Here is a 17,881-nt window from a genome sequence, read left to right on the forward strand (position 1 = left end):
GATTAACTTTCACACAGTAAAACGAGCGTGTGCTTAAAAGCTAGGGTGTTCTGTGCTTTTAAGTAGCTGAAAGATAAAGCAGCTTGTTAACACTGGTGCGAGGCCGGTGTGCGAAACCCAGCAAATGCCCTTCTTAACCGTGTTCCTCAATATAATACAAGGGCAATTAGTACATAACCGCCTCGTTGCTCAAGTAATGTGTTTACAGAGTGTCCCAACGTGGGTATCTGCTGTCAGCAGCAGGAGTATGAGCCACATTCAAGCTGTTTAGCCTAAACCCGACCTAAATGTGACAACACAGGATGGCGTGAGGGCAGGTGTGGTGTGATGGAAGCTTTGGAAATGTGCGAGTTTTTAATAAAATGGTGTTTTAAAAATTTCTACTATTTAAACATCTGGAAAAGGGCTATAAATCTCTAAAAGACATACACGCTGCTAAGCATCAAACATGCCCCCCCAAACTCTTTGTCTTATTATTTCCAGGTTCACCTCCTAACTTGAACACATCAAAAACATTAGTAGTTGGCACTGGTATCTGCTGCCTATTTACTAGTAAGCAAAGAAGTTTCCAACTGTTTTGATATCAAAATTGTACTCTAATTTTACTTGATTTTGAAAAAGAGAATGTAAAACAATTGCGTTCAGAAATTTTTCTGACAAAGCTTTGCTTAACTCATCAATCATATATTTGGGGATTCTGTAGCTGGTTTGTGGTTCCAGCTGTCTTTTTAATATTTCTTTTTCAGGCTGAAGCCATTCAACAGACTGCAAGTAATATTACAACATTTGGTAAGAACAGCGTCTTGTTTAACTGAGTTGGAAGCTTTTAGGACTCTTAACTTCCCTGACACAGACAGCACATGCAGCTCCTAACATGTCTGCTCACAATGGTTATGAATGCCATAATTTATTGCTCAGATATAATGTTGTCCACATCTTTGAACACTTTGTTACAAGTTTCTATTATAGTGTAAATTCAGTCTTAATTATTTTGGCCTTACCTATTTTTACAGTTAGTTTCTATGTTAGCTTCTGTATATTCGTTACGTATCATTCAGCTGCGAGTTTGAAATTGATTGTGAAAATAATTTAGTTATTTGTTCTCCACTGTTAAAAGTTAGTTACAGACAAAGCAATGTGTATGTTTGGTTTTGCAGTGTTCAGCTGCCGGTAGGGACACACGGAGCTCTCATTGTTATAATTGTTGCAGGTATTTTCAAAATGTCAGTCTTAAAGAACCATGGTTTTTGTTTTTTGAGTTTTTTTTAATGAACTCAAATGTCATCGTCAAAGACTGTGGGGCTCAAAAACTTGTCTGAGGTTTATTACTCTGAAGCACTCAAACATGAAGTGGTTTCAAAAGAACTGTTTAGGAAATGCAAATAATTCTTGAAGTACTGTGGGAAAGCCTTAGCATACAATTCTGAAATGCATGATTTAGGATCTTAAATAGTGTGTTTCAAGAATATATTTCCATAAACACTCTTGTAAGTATCTAACTGATTACATTTGCTTTGTTTGTTTTTGCATGTACAGAAGATGTCTAAACATACAGATTCGACAGCTGAAGTGTTGTTGGAAAAGAGAGGAGGTGCAGGAATAATAACTTTGAATAGGCCCAAGGCTCTCAATGCACTAAATCTTTCTATGATCCGACAAATTTATCCACAAATAAAGGTTAGTAGCTCTGCTTCTACCCATCCACTATACATATGTTATCCAAAACCAATTTTAAAATTCAGTCTAACACTTCTTAGTGTACTGATTTGGAGAATGAAAGTCTGCCTGAGCGCATTGGCCAGTGAGCTCAGATTTGTAGGATGGGAAAGAACAGACAGTTTCAAGTAAGTTAGAAAGAGAAGACAAGAGAAACAAGCTGTCAGACAAAGTTGAATTTAGCATCTGGATAGAGAAGAGACACCCATCTTAAAACCAGAAGTGAATTAAGAGCAAGCAGTGTTTATATGTTCCTTTTGGCAACACCCAGCTGGTCAGTCAGCATGCACGAATTCCAGGCTATGCAGTGGTGCTGCCTCTTGGTTGGGTGCATGTTTTGGGGGGAGGCTGCATGGCTGAAATAGAAGATACAAATCACTACGAAGCAAGGTGCTGTGACTGTCATTCCTTAAAGAACTTCTTTATGGTTTTACAGGCACTGTTTCTACAAGCTAGTGATGTAAAATTTTAAGCATGCAAATAGTCATTTAAATGCATGCATTTAAATTTAATGACATTATTTATCATATGCACAAACTTCTTAGATAACAGTATTTTTTGGATAGTTGCTCGCCTTTTGGTATTTTGGTAGGCAGTTGTGTTGCAAATTTATGCATTCTTTGAAGAACATTTACAGAAATACATGTTTGATCTGTAGTAAAGATCAGCTGACTACTGAGCCTTATTTGAAGCACAACCTTGGAAGGTGGCATAATTTTAAGTATTGTTGCCAGTATACAGAAATGTCTTGTCTCTCTTACCTGGGTACATCTACTTGAATAAGGGATATATAAGTGTAATTTAGGGGGGGGCCACCTGTAAAAGGGATCTTTTTCTCAATACAATTGCACCACTGCTGAAGTCTTGCACCATCGTGTTTCATTAAAAAAAAACACAACAAACTGTTAGTCTTTGTACCTAACAAAACATCAAGCATCGACTGGATCAAATAAATTTGTGCACAGATTAGCATTGATTGCAGTCATTTTGACAAAATCTATCAAAAATTCAAAAGCAGTTTTCCTTGCCATGCACCTTAGGTTTACACGACTTTGATGATTTGGCCTGAAACATTGTTATTGCATCTTCCATATTTCTGTCTGCTGTCCCAGTGTTGTGTTTGCATTGAGATTTATATCCAGTGGTGTTTTAGGGAGTGCTGCCTTTCTTCAGAGATTGAGAGCTCCTCATAGACGTTTTTCTGAAATACATGAGGCAGCTCTGCTGATCTCTGATGTCAAGGTTGAATAGGACACAGAAGTGGCAGGAAGACATTTAGCTTTCAAGCTTCAGTTTAAGGCAAACTAGTTTAAGTATGGTTTGATTTGCTTTTTGAAAAAGTAAAATAAGAACTACAGACAGTATACAGAGAGAGCATTTCTTGCACAGAATTTATTCTTATGTGGAAACATTTACTTCTTTTTAGACTTGGGAGAAAGATCCTGAAACTTTTCTAATAATTATAAAGGGAACTGGAGGAAAAGCTTTTTGTGCCGGGGGTGACATCAGAGGTAAGGACTATAGTCACTTAAACATTTGAACTAGTTTGGCCAGTTACTACTTTTTGTTGATTTCCTTTATTTACTTTGAGTCAGGTAAACAGAGGCTTGCTGCATAACAGCGGGAGAGATTGGTTGTGCTGACTTCTTCTGACACCTTGATGTCCAGAAGCTATTGAAGTTACTTGTCCAGAGATAGCTGTCAGGACATTGTATAAAAGAGTAAAAATCGGGTTTTAGTAACTGGTAATAGCAGCAGAAGAGTAGGTTCTTGTCTCTACCTTTTTCTTCCCAGATTTTCATTACTGATGGATTTTGTACAAGAAAGTGGACAGATCCTATTAGGTAGTTCTGTTACTATTGGATAATTTGTGCCTGATGTTTGAGATGGCTAGATACAGAGCTGACAATCGTGATCAATGTATCTGTGATTATTTTGTAACTATTAACTCCAAACCGTGAAAATTAGCAGTTGTTTTAAATTTTAGGTAAACAAGCAGCACGGGTTATTGTTAAATTATGTCCTACTCTAATTAGCTTCTCATTTTTAGTATTCAGAGTCTTCAGTATAATCAGTTTTAAGTGAATGTTCTATAAAGCGATACAAAGTATCACAATCAAGACTACCAGGCATTAAGAGGGGTTGCACACCATGGAAAGTGACCTGCATTCTTACAATTATGCAACAGAGTCTCCAGCATAATAGAATTGACTCAAATTTGAGACTTTATGTTCATATTTAAGTTTGAGCAAATTTTCTCAAATAAAATAAGGCAGGATTAAGTTGCTGTTTCATTGCTGTAGGAGAAAAACTTACCATGATATTATTTTTTTTTTTACTTGTATTTTCTGTTAAACTTATAGTTACCTTTAAAATTTTTATTTCTCTTAAGCCATCACAGATGCAGGGAAAGTTGGAGATCGACTGGCACAAGATTTCTTCAGAGAAGAATATATGCTGAACAATGCAATTGGTATGTTTAATAGCAAGTTCTGAAGCAGTACAATTTTCATAATAGTGGCTTTGAGTGCAAATGTACTTTCTCTCTTTGCTAATCTATAATGTAATAGTAGTAGTATTATTTTCTTTTACCACGTTCAATACCAGTAGTGTAGCATATCTCATTTTTTATAACTTGCATGCAGAATTTGTTTCTTTTGTTGAAGCTATTATGATAGATACCTTATCCCATCCCATTGTTCTGGGTAGTTATATTTCTGCTGTGGTTGTCTTAGATGTCGGCAGCGTGGTTCTGCACTAAATATCATTGATCTACTTCAAAGAAGACCCAAGATAAAAATAGATGCATGGAAAATCATTAATATTCGGTCAGAAAGTAGAAGATCAAATTATGTTAAAGGTTTCTATTTAAATAAACTGCATAAACGAATACTCCATCTAGGATTTAACTGCCTTAGTTCACTGCCAAGAACCTAGAAGTTTGTGGTCTTAAAATAACTAACAGCAAAAGCACTGGGTAAGGTTTGCTGGGGTAAAGGATATTAATTCTTTAGGGTAAAAGTCAACAGTTCAATGTTTGGCGAGCAGAAACTTCTCCAAACATACTTTAATTGAATACAGTTTGAGTTTTTAAACATTGTATCCAGTGTTAGTCATTACAGGAGGAGAGCTGAACATGTTGCATATCAATTTAGGTTGACAGAAGAGCATAGAGTTATTAGAGTAATTTCTGAAAAGTTGTTTTTACTTCATTTGACAGATTTTCCAGTTTTAGCATGCTTATCATATACCTTCCTTGCCTTCATCAAGAAAAATATTTTAAGTTTCACTTACTTGGGGAAAAAAAAGTATTACCATGGCAGTTGGACTACATGGTAGTTGTAGGTCTCTTCTAACTAGCCTATCCAAATATTGCAAGGGCACATACTTTAAAAGTTTGGGTTTGGTTTTTTTTTGTTTTTTTTTTTTTAAATTAGGGTGTTCTGTGTCTATGATGCAAATAATTATGAAACCTAGATTTTTGATAACTTTGGTATGAGTGTATTCCTTTAAGACTGAGATTTCTGCCAAAAAGATTTATTTACATCTTGCATTTTACAACTTAAAAATATACAGGGAAGCTGCTTTCACAGCATTTGCTATTGGAGAAGCATGCTGCTATAGAATTTAGTCAAAGACTAGCATGTAGAGCCCCAAGCATTAGCCTGTACGTTCATGTAAGAACAATGTTAAAAATGCAATTTTGTTATATTTTCTAACTACTAATTTGAAGGACTGAGCTGCCTCTTAAAATCGTACTCTTTCTAAACAAGGATCTGTAGTTGCTGCAGAAAAGCTAAGCAATGTGGGTGCAGTGGATGCCCATAGCAGCAATCTGACTGCACTTTAAGTCTGACCTGAAAACACTGAATATGAGGCAGCAGTTTCATTCACAGTGAACTTCTGAATCTTCCCATGAATGGTAATTGAAAGCATCAGGTCTTTAGTTTTATGCCTCCTCAAGGCCCAACAGATACAGCTGATAGATAAAACCGTGGTACTTTAGGATATTATCATCTCAACCTGTCTGTGCCATGTTCAGGGTCATAACATGCAACAGAGTTGGCAAGACAGAACATGTTTGCATTGCAGCAGTTTATAGTCACATTTTGGCTGAAAACTACCAATGCATCTGTCTTTGTAGCTGAGCACTGGAGTGCCGGTGCACGCTCGGTGCTGTTAATGCAGGCTGTGGGATGGGCTGAAAGAGAGACTGTTGTGTCCCATCTTCCTACAAAGCTACGGCTTTGTGGCTGTGGCTAAATTATCAGGTACTCACACAGCAAACAAACTAACATTTGACAGCTGTGTGGTGTTCTCTTACAACACTCAGTTGAATGCAGTAAGTCAGTAACTGGTGTTTCTTTTCATTGCTTAAGAATTACATAAAGTACTTTCATTATAAGCTGATATTTTACTGTTTAATTTACCATTTATTTTCTGTTGCTTAAGTAAGACATGGGGAAATGTGTCATGTATACAGTTATTCACAGGTCCACTCTTTTGAAAAAATGCACAATTATTATTTTTTTTTTTCCCCCCACATTTCTTACAGGCACTTGCAAGAAGCCGTATGTGGCACTTATTGATGGTATTACAATGGGAGGGGTAAGTTAAGTACCTTGGTGTGATATCTGATATAGTTCATTTTAAAGTAATGTAATATTCTGTACTTGGGTTGAATAAAGTGCACACATGACATCTCAAACATTTCAATTCAAGAACAAGCGTTGTAATCTGAACCTCTGTCTCTTGCCTAACTTAGCAGAACAAGCAGGTAGGTCTCAAGGTCCAGACTACTTTAAACTACTATTTTAAACTCATAGTTTGTTTGGGTTTTTTTGGTTGTTTGGGGTTTTTTTGGGTTTGGGTTTGTTTTTTTTCCCCAATCATTGAGTGCTATTTAATTTGCAATTGTTTATACAGCCGTAGTTTACTCTGAAATAATGTCCTTCCTACAGGAGTACATGTTTTCATCAACATACTTCCATCCTCTCCCCCCTCCACCACCATTGTCAATACATGGAAGTATCCACTAATAATTTAATAATGGAGGTCAGCAGTAGTATTTCTCAACACTGATTAATTTTTGTGTAAGTGTTTTGTGTAGTCTTCTATGCTTTCCCTTTCAGCCACTTCCCTCATCTGTAAGATTTGGTTTGATTCCTCTAAATGGACCAATGCTTACCCAGGAAGAGAGTATTAGCTCCCATCTTTCCTCCACCCTCTTCTCTCACCATTTTCGGCACTAGGAGCCCCATCACAACTGACCTTAACTAAACTTAAGACTTGCAGCAGCTGTTTTCTCTTGTGGTACAAGTAGGTTCACTGCAGTGGGATTTTATAGATTAAAACCTCTACAACAGTCCTTGAACTTGTCATGGCCATACTGTGATCTCGCTCAGCTTGCTGTACAAAGTACTCTGTCCTATTATAATTACTCACTAGAACTACATTTGTATGGAGGAGTTATTCAACTGATCGTATAATTAGATGCTTAGTTTTAAATCACTCCAATGCTAGGTTCTGTGTTTTTGACACAATCAAGTCATATTTCATCTGTTTCATATGCTCAAGATCTGGCTACCTTAGTTGCTACATGTCAGTGGAATCTAGAAACATTTGTCACTTACAAAATACAGTAAATGCCTTTAAAAATTTTTCAATTCAAGCCCTTGGCTTTAGAAGCAAGTGGTTTTAGCTTGAGCTTAAAAATCGTGGGACACCTCTTAAGCACTGCAATTTCGCTATAAACCATTTATCTATGAATGAAAATGCAAGCAAGTCAAGCTCAACCTTGCTCAAAAAAGCAGCACTATTCACTTGGAGTGCTCTCTTGTTCTAATTTAAAATAAATTTAAAATCACTTAAGTGTATTAGAAACCCAGTTATTATGTGCTTAGGTAGTAAAATTTGCTACTGATGCACAGATATCATAGTTTCCTGTTGGTAAAACTTGGAATTGTATCCAAAACCTGAACTGTTTCCACTTCAGCATTGTTGGCTAGAGGCTGGTAGATGGCTTTTTTGGAGCATAATTAGCCAACAGATGGGGCTGTGGAGCTTGTTTTCTGCATCTTCTTGTCTCTACTGTAGTTAATCAAAAATTTATATTCAGTATAAATGTATCTTTTCATCTTTTTTTACTTATTCAGAGCAGTAAGTATGTTTGATGAAGCAATGACTGCATATTACTAAAAGTAGTGAAACAAGTTATAAATACCACATTTACTGCTAAATGGCATATACTCTTGAAGGGAACATTGGACATGTACTCTCATGTTACTAAAAACTACTATTCAGATTATTTTAGTTGACTTCTATCCATAGATTTTTATTTTCTTGAGATGAAATACCTGAACAGTAGACAAGAAATGCAGAGTATTTAGATTTTTTATTTTTAATATTACTGTCTGTAAATGAGGTCATATGTTTGGGCTTCTTGGTTCTAGAGAAGTCCCAATCTTTTCCTGAGTTCTTTGGAGATGAACAGAAGTCTGCTTTATAAGCTTAGTTTAAATCTATGGTTTTAAATAGGGCTTTGGCACAAAATAGGTTATGGTGGTAGATACTCTAACAGGCTAAAAGGATTAATATTAAAATAAAAATGTATTTTAAACTGGTTTTAGAGCCAAATAGATACACTAGACAGTTTTGAGTGGTAGCATTTTGGATGATTTGTCTTAGAATTCAAGATGAGTATCTGACAGGAAAAAAAAGGTGGGGGTAAGGAAATACAGGGCATACACTGGAAGTTAATGAATATGGTCCACATCACTGGACTAACTTTATGTAAAGCATACTTAAAACTTCCGTGGCATATTGCCAAAGCAGATGTACATCATTTTCTGGAGGAAAAGCCACTGTTTTTGGTTAAGGGAGGAATCTGCGACTGTGTTTACAAAGTACCGTCTTCCTTAAAGGAATATTCTAGAGTATGCATGATTTAGAAACTTCCTGAGCGAGGCTTTATTTTGCAACCACGGTCCTAAATAGCCATCAGCAATCACAGTCACCTCTCTATTCATTTACATCTTATATGGAGTATCTTTAAGGTGACTATTACAGAGTAGAATTTTTCAAAGAACTCTTTGAGTTCGTTAGTCACTTGGGTAGTAATGTCAAATATATTAAGCTTTAGACTATACAGAAGTGTAGAGCCGAGAGGAGTCTTGGGATTACTCTTTTGCACTCAAAGCAGGGTTAAAAATAGTTAGACAATTGCAGATTTTCACCTGATGCATTCAGAACTCTCTGACAGCAGGAATTTTATTTTTTCCTAGATTTTCCACTTTAGCGCTTAGTTATTCTTTCAAGTTAAGATTCCCTAGTGTCTAATTTTTCTTTAGTATGTGTAATCAATATATTCCTGTCTTAGTCACAGCTCTCTAAGAACATTTTGAGATACTTGCATACCTTGCTTCTAGCTATCTCTCTTTAATAGGGATAAGGATAGCAATTCAGCCTTTACTATAGATTAAGTCTCTTGGTCTTCTTGCAGTCCTCTGGAATATCTCAAATTTGTGTACTTTACAGTTCATTACCAGAGACCAGACAATATTTCAACTGGAGGATTCATCAACACCAAGTAGAGCAGAATAATTACCCTCCATACATCACAGAGATACTCTGTCACAAATAGTCCACATAAATAGCACCTTCTCAAAGCATCAGGTGCTAGGGGGTCACCACTTCTGGTTATTCTTAAAGCCATTATTCTCCCCTTCTTGCAGAACATAAACTTCCATCCCAGTGCACGTCTTTGTCACTTACCTTTTACCAATTTTTAAATCTTCTTCCTTGGACAGAACTGGTGTGTCAGTCAGCCTCATGGAGCTATCCTTTTCCTCAAAAACTACAAAGGAAAAAAAATGGTATTCATTTTCTCCTTCAGGAAACCCAAGTGCCATATTGGCTGGCATTGCCTTTTATAGCTCACAGCATCAATCTGATTAGGCTTCCCAGGTGGATTGAATCTAGGCTGAGTGGGTACACTTTGGCCTTTTGGTGCCTGCTGGTAGAGACTTGGCTATAGCAGGATACCTTAATACTTTTTACAACACTTCTGCAATACTTCTTGCAACAGCATTGCCTTATTATTTGTATTAAGTTCATAGTTGCTATAAACCCCTGAAAAATGTCTAGGTGCTTGTTCCATGGAAAATGCAGTTGTAATCTCTGCATAGACTAGAAATGTCATATCTAGCAAACACTTTCCAACAGCTAAATTAATATGTTTTCTTGAACAGTGTTGTTAGAGGCTTGCTACAGGTACCATGGGGATTCTGTCAATATAGTTACAAATGTCGAAACTTACACTTTATCAGGACTTGGTCAACAGTTCTTATTACATTAATATTTCTTATCAAGTAAATCGGTAGTGATGTCATAAGCAGTTTGTGTGTTACACATTTTAGTCAATAGAATTCCAGTACACAGGAACTCCAGGAGCTGGAGTTGAGCAATAGCTGTTATCTTGTGCCATTTTTATCCAGATTGTGTGGCTGTAACCCTTTAGGAGTGTAAAATTTCTGGCATACATCTGCAAATAACATTTTTCCCTTGCTTCTTCCAAAATGGAATCCCTTGGTTTTTTGATTGCCTGATGTTCTGTAGTCAGGACCAAAGCAGCGTAAGGAAAAACATACCTTTGTTATTGCTGCAGATAAAAAACAAATAAAATTCCTTATTCCCAGGCTTCCTGAGTTAGCCTCTGAGTTACAGCTGGCTGGACTGCAGCAGTAGGTAGGGAGGAAGGAAAAGGGGGGAACATCACAAAGATCCAGTGGCCCACAGTCTGAATCTGCCCACTCCCAAAACCATTCCCAGTGATGTAAAAGTAGGAGAGAAGGGTCTGCCTTTGCTCTCTGTGCCGTTTGTGGGTATGGATGTCTACGCAGTCTTTCCTTCTGAGCCAGTTGTGTGGTGTTGCTGTCTATCTTTTCTTGCAGACTAGTGAAACAAAATCATTGCAAACATTACACCTGATGTTTGCCTGTTCTTTTCCGTAAAAAATACTTAAATAAACATTGCGAGCCTGTATCTAAAACCAAAGTTAATATCTTGTATATCACTGAATATTGGCATTTCAATATGTTTAGCTGAAGTGACTGAAGACTGAAAGAGGAGGGTGGGAAGTGTAAAGACAACAGACTGCTTTACTTCATCATGATCTCACTTGAACTATGAGCTATTAATAAAGAATCTGCAGAAAAAAAAAAGCCAGACAAATATGATGCAATAATTGCAGCTGCTACATAAATGTTTAACTTTGTTAGGTGTCTTCTGATGTTCCTCAGGCATATAAAATACAATGGGAGGAGCTCCCCTTTCCCCCCCACATTATAATATATCTTCCCATCTGGTTTTTTATTTATTTATTTATTTGCTTTTAGGATGTATTCATATAAGTTGTGTGCATATAGTTTTTTTACAGAAGTGTAGATAGCAGCATTTGAGACTAGCATTCAAAATCTAGGAAACATTCGAATTAACCGTATCTAAAATCTCATATTTTTTGCCCACTCGTGACATAATTTTTATTTAGAGGAGTGGGTATTCATGAGGTACACAGGTGGATATTGCTCATAGAACAAATAGGTATTCATTTGTTGCTTAATGTGTGGTGCAAATTTTATTACAAACTATAGAAATTATGCTTATTAGTTATTAATATACATATCACATGCTTTGGATGACTAGTGTCAGCATATAAAAGTTCATGAAAAGTTATCATTTTACATAGCACAGAACTTCTATACTTCAATAGGCATTATTAACTTTTTTAACCCTTTTTATTAGCAAGTAAACTGAAACTTAGAAATGTCAGTGCTTCTTGAGACTTCTCCTGATTCTTCTTTTTCTTCCTTTTTATAAATACACCATGCCTCTTGTCAGTCATCGTGCTCTGAAACTTGAACATCTTAGGTTTGTTTTAATTTATGCTTTAAAATCTGCCCTGAAGTAAAAGTAATTGACATACTAAACCTAGATAAGCTGCTTTCCAAATCTCTCTTCCTTTCCCTCTCTCCCCCCTCCCTCTGGAAACTCATGAATGTGTACCACGTAGAAGCTTGCATTCTGTTTTGTTGCTAACACTTCAAAGCTAAAGGCAGCTTTTACTGTAAAACAGAATACAGATTTTGCAAACAGCTACTTGTTGCACTTTTAAACAAAGCTCTATGAGGTCGACTTGTGTACCACTTAGCTTTCGTAGTATCTGATGTTGAAAACAATCCTGAGACAATACTATGAAAGGATTCACTCTTTGCTGATATTATAGTATATTCACCATCTGGCACGTTGGTCTGCCTGCTAAGCTCCTGCGCGTGATCCTAGGGACAAATGGCACACTTCATTTCGTAGCTATATCAGACTATAGAATATCAGCAGCTCTTGACATCAACAAAAAATAACCACTGAACGTTCAACAACGTACGCGTGATGTTACTCCCCAAAGGGCTTATCATAAAACACTGTCTTGAAAAAAAGTCTTTTAAATTATGGGTCAGTACTGGAGCAGTAAGTAAAACTCTTCTCCCCTCCCTCTCTCTACTTTACAATGACTGAGTTGTTTAATGTACACTGAAAAAGAATGGATGCCACTATTTTCCACCCAGAAAAGAAAGGCAGACTTCCTGAATGTGCATTGCACAGCTGTTAGTATTATACAGCTGTACTGTACCTAGTATTTTACAATTACAGAATAAGTGGTTGTATTCATGCACAATGTAATGACATGTAGGTCACATCATACAGCAATCACCACTTGTCTACACTGAGACTAAAGTCGAAGTTTTAAGCTGTGCTTTCTAGATTATTATATTTTTCTGCAACCAGTGTATGTTTAAAGGAGCTTTTATTTGTGGTTTCATGGAAAGCTTTTCCTGCCTCTGCACTGTTGACTGGCATTGTAAAGAATTTTGGAGGCTTCTGCAGAGATTTGCTTTTTCCATTTAACACCAGACTCTTCCTTGCTGAAAGTTCCCCTATTTTCTCTAGTTCTATGCCTTCAAGTAGATGCCTAGTCTCATATTGAGAGTTATCTCATTATTTCCCTCTCCTTTCCTTTATTATAGATCAAGGAAAAAACGCTCTGAAGAGAATTATCTTTGCCTGTGTTTCCATCCTTTCATATTTCTGCTATTTTTTCTCATTTCCAGAGTAATTTGAATGCTCATTTTCTCCTTGAGTTAGTTTTAATCTGTCTTATACTTTCTAAGCTCTTTTTCCTGAGAAAAAATGCTTAGAACATCATTACAAAATTCCCTCAGTTCACTCCTGTAATCCCAAATAACTGTGCCCCTGTTTAAATACAGTTATGTTGCATGTGCCGTCTTTAAGAAGAAGTATTTTAAGATAAAACCTAAAAAGCTTAGTTATGTGTTGATGCAAGTTGCTGAAGTGGGTTCCCTGCAGACATTAAGATGTGATGAGTTGGACATACAGATTTCTTGCAGTAGCTACATTTTTAGCTGATATAGAGGGACAAAGGGGCAGAGCTTGTCTTCCAGAATTTTAGAAATAATAAAAAAGCCACACTATCTTTTTCTGAACATAATGGCCAGTTATGTATAGGGAAACACTGGGGAAAAAAAGAATGCTTTCAAATTTAACACTAGAAAAAGTTTCACTGGCTAGTAATTAATTACTTTTGCTATAGGCTTTTCAGACCTACGTCTTCTTACATCTTCTCTTTTCTTTCTGTTGCAGCAGAAGTCTTGTATCCATAAAGAGTTCTGCTTCCTCTGACATGAAAGAGTGTTTTTTAACAGACATAGCTGACTGTTGATGCCAGGAGGTTTTGTAGGCTTATTAAATGTAAGTCTTAGAAAGTAATACACAGTCGTGAAAAAGAAACAAAGAAAACATTCTTAATTCTGGAAAGAAGTTATTTCAGAAAATTCTGAGTAATCAGAAAGAAGGTAGAGGCAGAAGTTTTTATGTTTGCATCATGGTTGTCGAGCCACAGTGTCTGTAGGCCAGACTGGACCAAACTGTTGAACAAACTGTTAAACAAACTGTTAAACAAACCGTTTAACCTGCTGCTTTTTGCCTTGGAGGAGTCAATGTCCATGGAGAGGGAGGCCATGGCTCTGCAGGCACTCAATCCCTGCTGCAGAGGCACGTGTTTAACTGCCACCGTGCCTTCTGTATGGTCTGCCATGTGGAACCACAACACTAGTGTGGATGCTCACCATCAGACGACCAGATCAGTCCTTGCAGATTACGCAGGGGAAAAAATATGGCTGTTGATCTCAAAAAAGTTTGAGATCATTGATAAGTTTTGTGTGGTAGTAGAAAAACAAAAACAGGACTTCTAAAAATTCAGTCTGAGTTCTGTTGATAAAGGACATTCATTGTAGCAGTATTGGTGCACAGAATGACCCATGTATTTTTTTTCCCCAAGTTTCACTGTTAGAAGAACCTGCCCTACATGATTACTATTAATGTGGTTGGATCAAATCTGTTTAAATAATTAGGAGTCAGGAGAACAGGACTGAAACATCAGCTACTATTACAGATCATTTGTCTCCAGTCAGCTCGTTATGCTTCTGTGTGTCTGTAGGAATTTGGACTGAGAATAGCTAATACATAATCAGTATGTGGAAATTAATATTTTATATTTAAATTATATTACATTAATATTTTATCTTTTAAAATACCACACTAAATGATTCACAAGTTCACAAAAAGCACCGTTTTTAATGATATTTTTTAACTACTTGTATAGACTTGATTTATATGTTGTCAACCAAAGAAGGTGATATTCTTAGTCCAGATTGATCTGTTATGCTGTGTTGTTCTGGTTCACTAAGTCATCTTGTCTGTTAGTATTTAGAGATAAAAATGGATTATACTCTTTGGAGTGGTCCATAACATTAATGATGAACGAAGATTCATTTTGATTCAGTTTAAGATTTGCTGTGTCTGGATGCAGGGGATATTGCTTTTACATCACTGATTTTTGATCCAATATAGCTATAAGCTCCTGCTGCTTCCTGAATCAATTCCTCTCACTTACTGTGCTGTCTAAGGCTTTTGCAAACATTTTTGCTTCACTTCGTCTATTTTTACACATCTGTATTCAGATATATTTGCTCTTTGTTGTGTTATGCTCAGTTTGTTCCTTGATTGCCACATTTCTTTTGTGGTTCTAACCCAACCAGGAACTGTATTCACATGCAGTTAAAAATGAGCATAATCATTGGATGGGGACTGTTACAACAGGGCTGTCACTGCAGACCATACTAATATTGGTGTTATCATAAAATTATTTGCATCAACAGCTAAAAATTCTTTATCAGCCTAGCGAAGATGATACAAGTAACATTCCTGAAGGCCTTTTCTGTTTGTATTTCTTTAATTCTGTTGCTTATGCTTTCCTAGGCAGTGATTCCTTTACAGTCTGAGTTAGGTTATTAGTAAATAGACAAGTGTGATCTACTTTTCTGTATGTGAACAGATGTTTATGTATGTCATTCAGGAAGGACATATTTATTTTGCTTTGTATCGTTCTCTGTTGTGGCCCTCAGTTTCTTAGTAACTTCCCTAGATATGATGAGTTTTTCAATTTACTAATATGGGTCATTCTCAATAAAAGATAATACAGCCTTCCAGCTACAACTTAACATTTAAGATTTATAGTAGCTGTATTCCATTTCTCCATCAATCAGTACTTTGCACCTTGTTTTTCATTAACATAGAAAAATACTTTTAATAAGGTTCTGTATTCATCATGAGACAAAAATGGAAATCAATGATAGATGTTGTATAAACAGTCACATAATTACTTTTGAAGTATGGCATTCAGTAGGAAATCGTGTATGGGAAGAAAAATTCAGATACTCTACTGCTTTTTTCAGAAGCTTGTTGAGGAATTCAGACTGAAATGCCTATAATATTATGTGCCTCCTGGAGGTGCACTGAGTCTAATAGTCGAGTTGTAACACCCTGTTTTTAAGATTAATAATTTAACATCCATGTAGTAATAAATCTGTAGTTTGTAACCAAACACCTTCATAGCCAGTCTGTCTCCAGTAGTACATTGTCAGACCACCATTTCTACTCTTATCTATGTTTTTCATTAATTCATATATAAACCCTACTGAAGATTGTTTAGTTGGATTGCTTGTTAATTTCGTAACTCCTTAAATTCTATTCTCATTCTTTAAGTATCCTTTACAAAATTCAAACATTTAGCTGTCAGTAGGAAAAAAAAAAAATCATTCCAGTATTAAGATAAAGTATCTGGATTAAAAAACAAGCCTGATTCACCATAGGAATCTATCATCTTGGAAAAGTCTGAAGGAAGACATTAGCTTTAATATGTATCTTAAAATCATGAAAGATAGGACAATGACAGTGCAGGATTTAGTGTATTTTAATAAAGACATTATAGCATCAAGGCTTGTATGTGGAACTGGGACTATTCAGTGAAGTGAACACAGCCCAACTGCAGATAATTTAATAGTGTGAAAGGCCTCCTAGGTGGGACTCTAGCTGTGCAAGATTTCAGTTAAATTTAAAAAAAAAATGTACAAAATGCAGAAATGGAGGAGGAATGCATTTAGACGTCTGACTGGAAGAGTTTGTTCTTTATACAGAATGCTATTAAACTAATAAGCATCTATCCTCTGTATTAGATGGAGACGGTTAAACACATAGAGTGGATGTGTTGAAATAACCATTTGGGAAGTTGCAAATAAACATACAAAAGCATGCAATCATCAGTTTAATAAATTACTGAGTTTGTACCCTCAAAGGCATGAACTCATTTTTATCTCCTGATTTTATTTTAATATTGGATTATTTAGAAATTATCTTCAAAGAAGTAAGGAAATATTTGCACCGTTTTCTTTATAAGGGATAAGAAGAAAATATAGTTTTAGTCTTTTAAATATGCATCTGAAATTAAGCTCTTATCTATACTACGAAACGGGAAGGCTACCTAGAAACCAAATCCAATTATGGCTTAAGCACTCAAGAAAGTGAAATCTGATTTAATTACTTCTTTCAAAAGAAAATTACCTCTTTCAACTTCTTCTTCTTAAAACTCTACAGTTATTTTTGTCACTGTAAAAATGAACAAGCTTGGAAGAGAAACTGACTTCATGGGGTTCACCCTCTAGTCTTTCTTACTTAATACTGAAGCTGAAAATCTGAGTCCTTATGCAAACTTCTGATTGCCTAGAAAATACACCAGAAAAAATGCTTTATGGTAGACAGTATTTGTGTTCTTAGGTATGCGATTAGAAAAAATTAATTTTAGCATTAGAAAGAGCAAAATGGGCATTTTTTTTTTATTTCATTATCTTTATAAAAAGGTCATTATTGCTGAACATGCATAAAAATAACAGCAGCCTTTACCCAATGAGCTGAAAATATACTGTTATGATATAAAAAATAGTTGGAAGTGAAGAAGTCACATTTCCATTTCATTTACAAGTTCTAGAGCTGTTTCTGGAGTGAATGTAGCTTTACATGTAGCTTTGCATTTGCAAGAGAACTAAATAAAAGGCTGTTGCCCTTGCTGCTGCTCAGATAAGATCTACAGCCTCTGACCAGTCCTCAGGTGAAAGGGCTGAAGGACAGATAAGGGATTATACCCTCTGCAGATAAGATTCAGATACTTGCTCAAATCCCATTTGCCTCCTTGAAACAGGCAAATGTGTATAGATTTGGCTTAGTCTCTGGGTATCAAATCAAGTAGGATAATCAGTTATCTTAAGTGTCCGTTTCTCAGGATATTAGACTGGAATCTTAAAAGCTTCGTACACATATATTAAAATCCAAGACTGACAGATATTCATTTTACAGAAAAAAAACCTTGAAGATCTTTTCAAATTTAGTCATGTACCACCCTAATGGAATAAGCGGTGACAATTAATTTGTTACTGGGCAGAGCTGTAAGAGATGCCAGGGAAGAATGTATGAGGATGGTGTGAGGAAATGGATGCAGTTTTTATTAAATTGAGATAACTTCTTGAAATTTTAACGTAAAACCCACCCAAAGATCTTTGTAGATAAACAAAATGAAATGATGTTCTGCTCTCTCTTTAAAAGCCTATCAAATATGTCAATGCTGCTCCAAGCAAGTATCACCCAATTAATCCGACTGTTTTTGATGGAAAGTATGAAATACTGTGAAGACTAGTAGCCTTAG

The 17,881-nt window shown here is 36.0% G+C and overlaps 1 protein-coding gene across 4 annotated transcripts in view; it reads left to right on the forward strand.

Moving 5' to 3' along the window:
- HIBCH (3-hydroxyisobutyryl-CoA hydrolase) overlaps positions 1 to 17,881 on the forward strand; it is a 43,975-nt gene that overhangs the window by 828 nt on the left and 25,266 nt on the right. For 3 of the 4 annotated variants that reach the window (XM_014954333.1, XM_014954334.1, XM_014954335.1), the window contains exons 2-6: positions 747 to 789; positions 1,537 to 1,677; positions 3,143 to 3,227; positions 4,109 to 4,189; positions 6,272 to 6,324. In XM_014954333.1, the coding sequence (XP_014809819.1) occupies positions 747 to 789; positions 1,537 to 1,677; positions 3,143 to 3,227; positions 4,109 to 4,189; positions 6,272 to 6,324 (403 nt within the window). Of the gene's footprint in view, positions 1 to 524; positions 553 to 746; positions 790 to 1,536; positions 1,678 to 3,142; positions 3,228 to 4,108; positions 4,190 to 6,271; positions 6,325 to 17,881 lie in introns of those variants that run through there. The other variant, XM_014954336.1, reaches the window with a different exon arrangement.

The sequence above is a fragment of the Calidris pugnax genome, unplaced genomic scaffold, assembly GCF_001431845.1.
Source record: "Calidris pugnax isolate Ruff unplaced genomic scaffold, ASM143184v1 scaffold103, whole genome shotgun sequence".
NCBI lineage: Eukaryota > Metazoa > Chordata > Aves > Charadriiformes > Scolopacidae > Calidris > Calidris pugnax.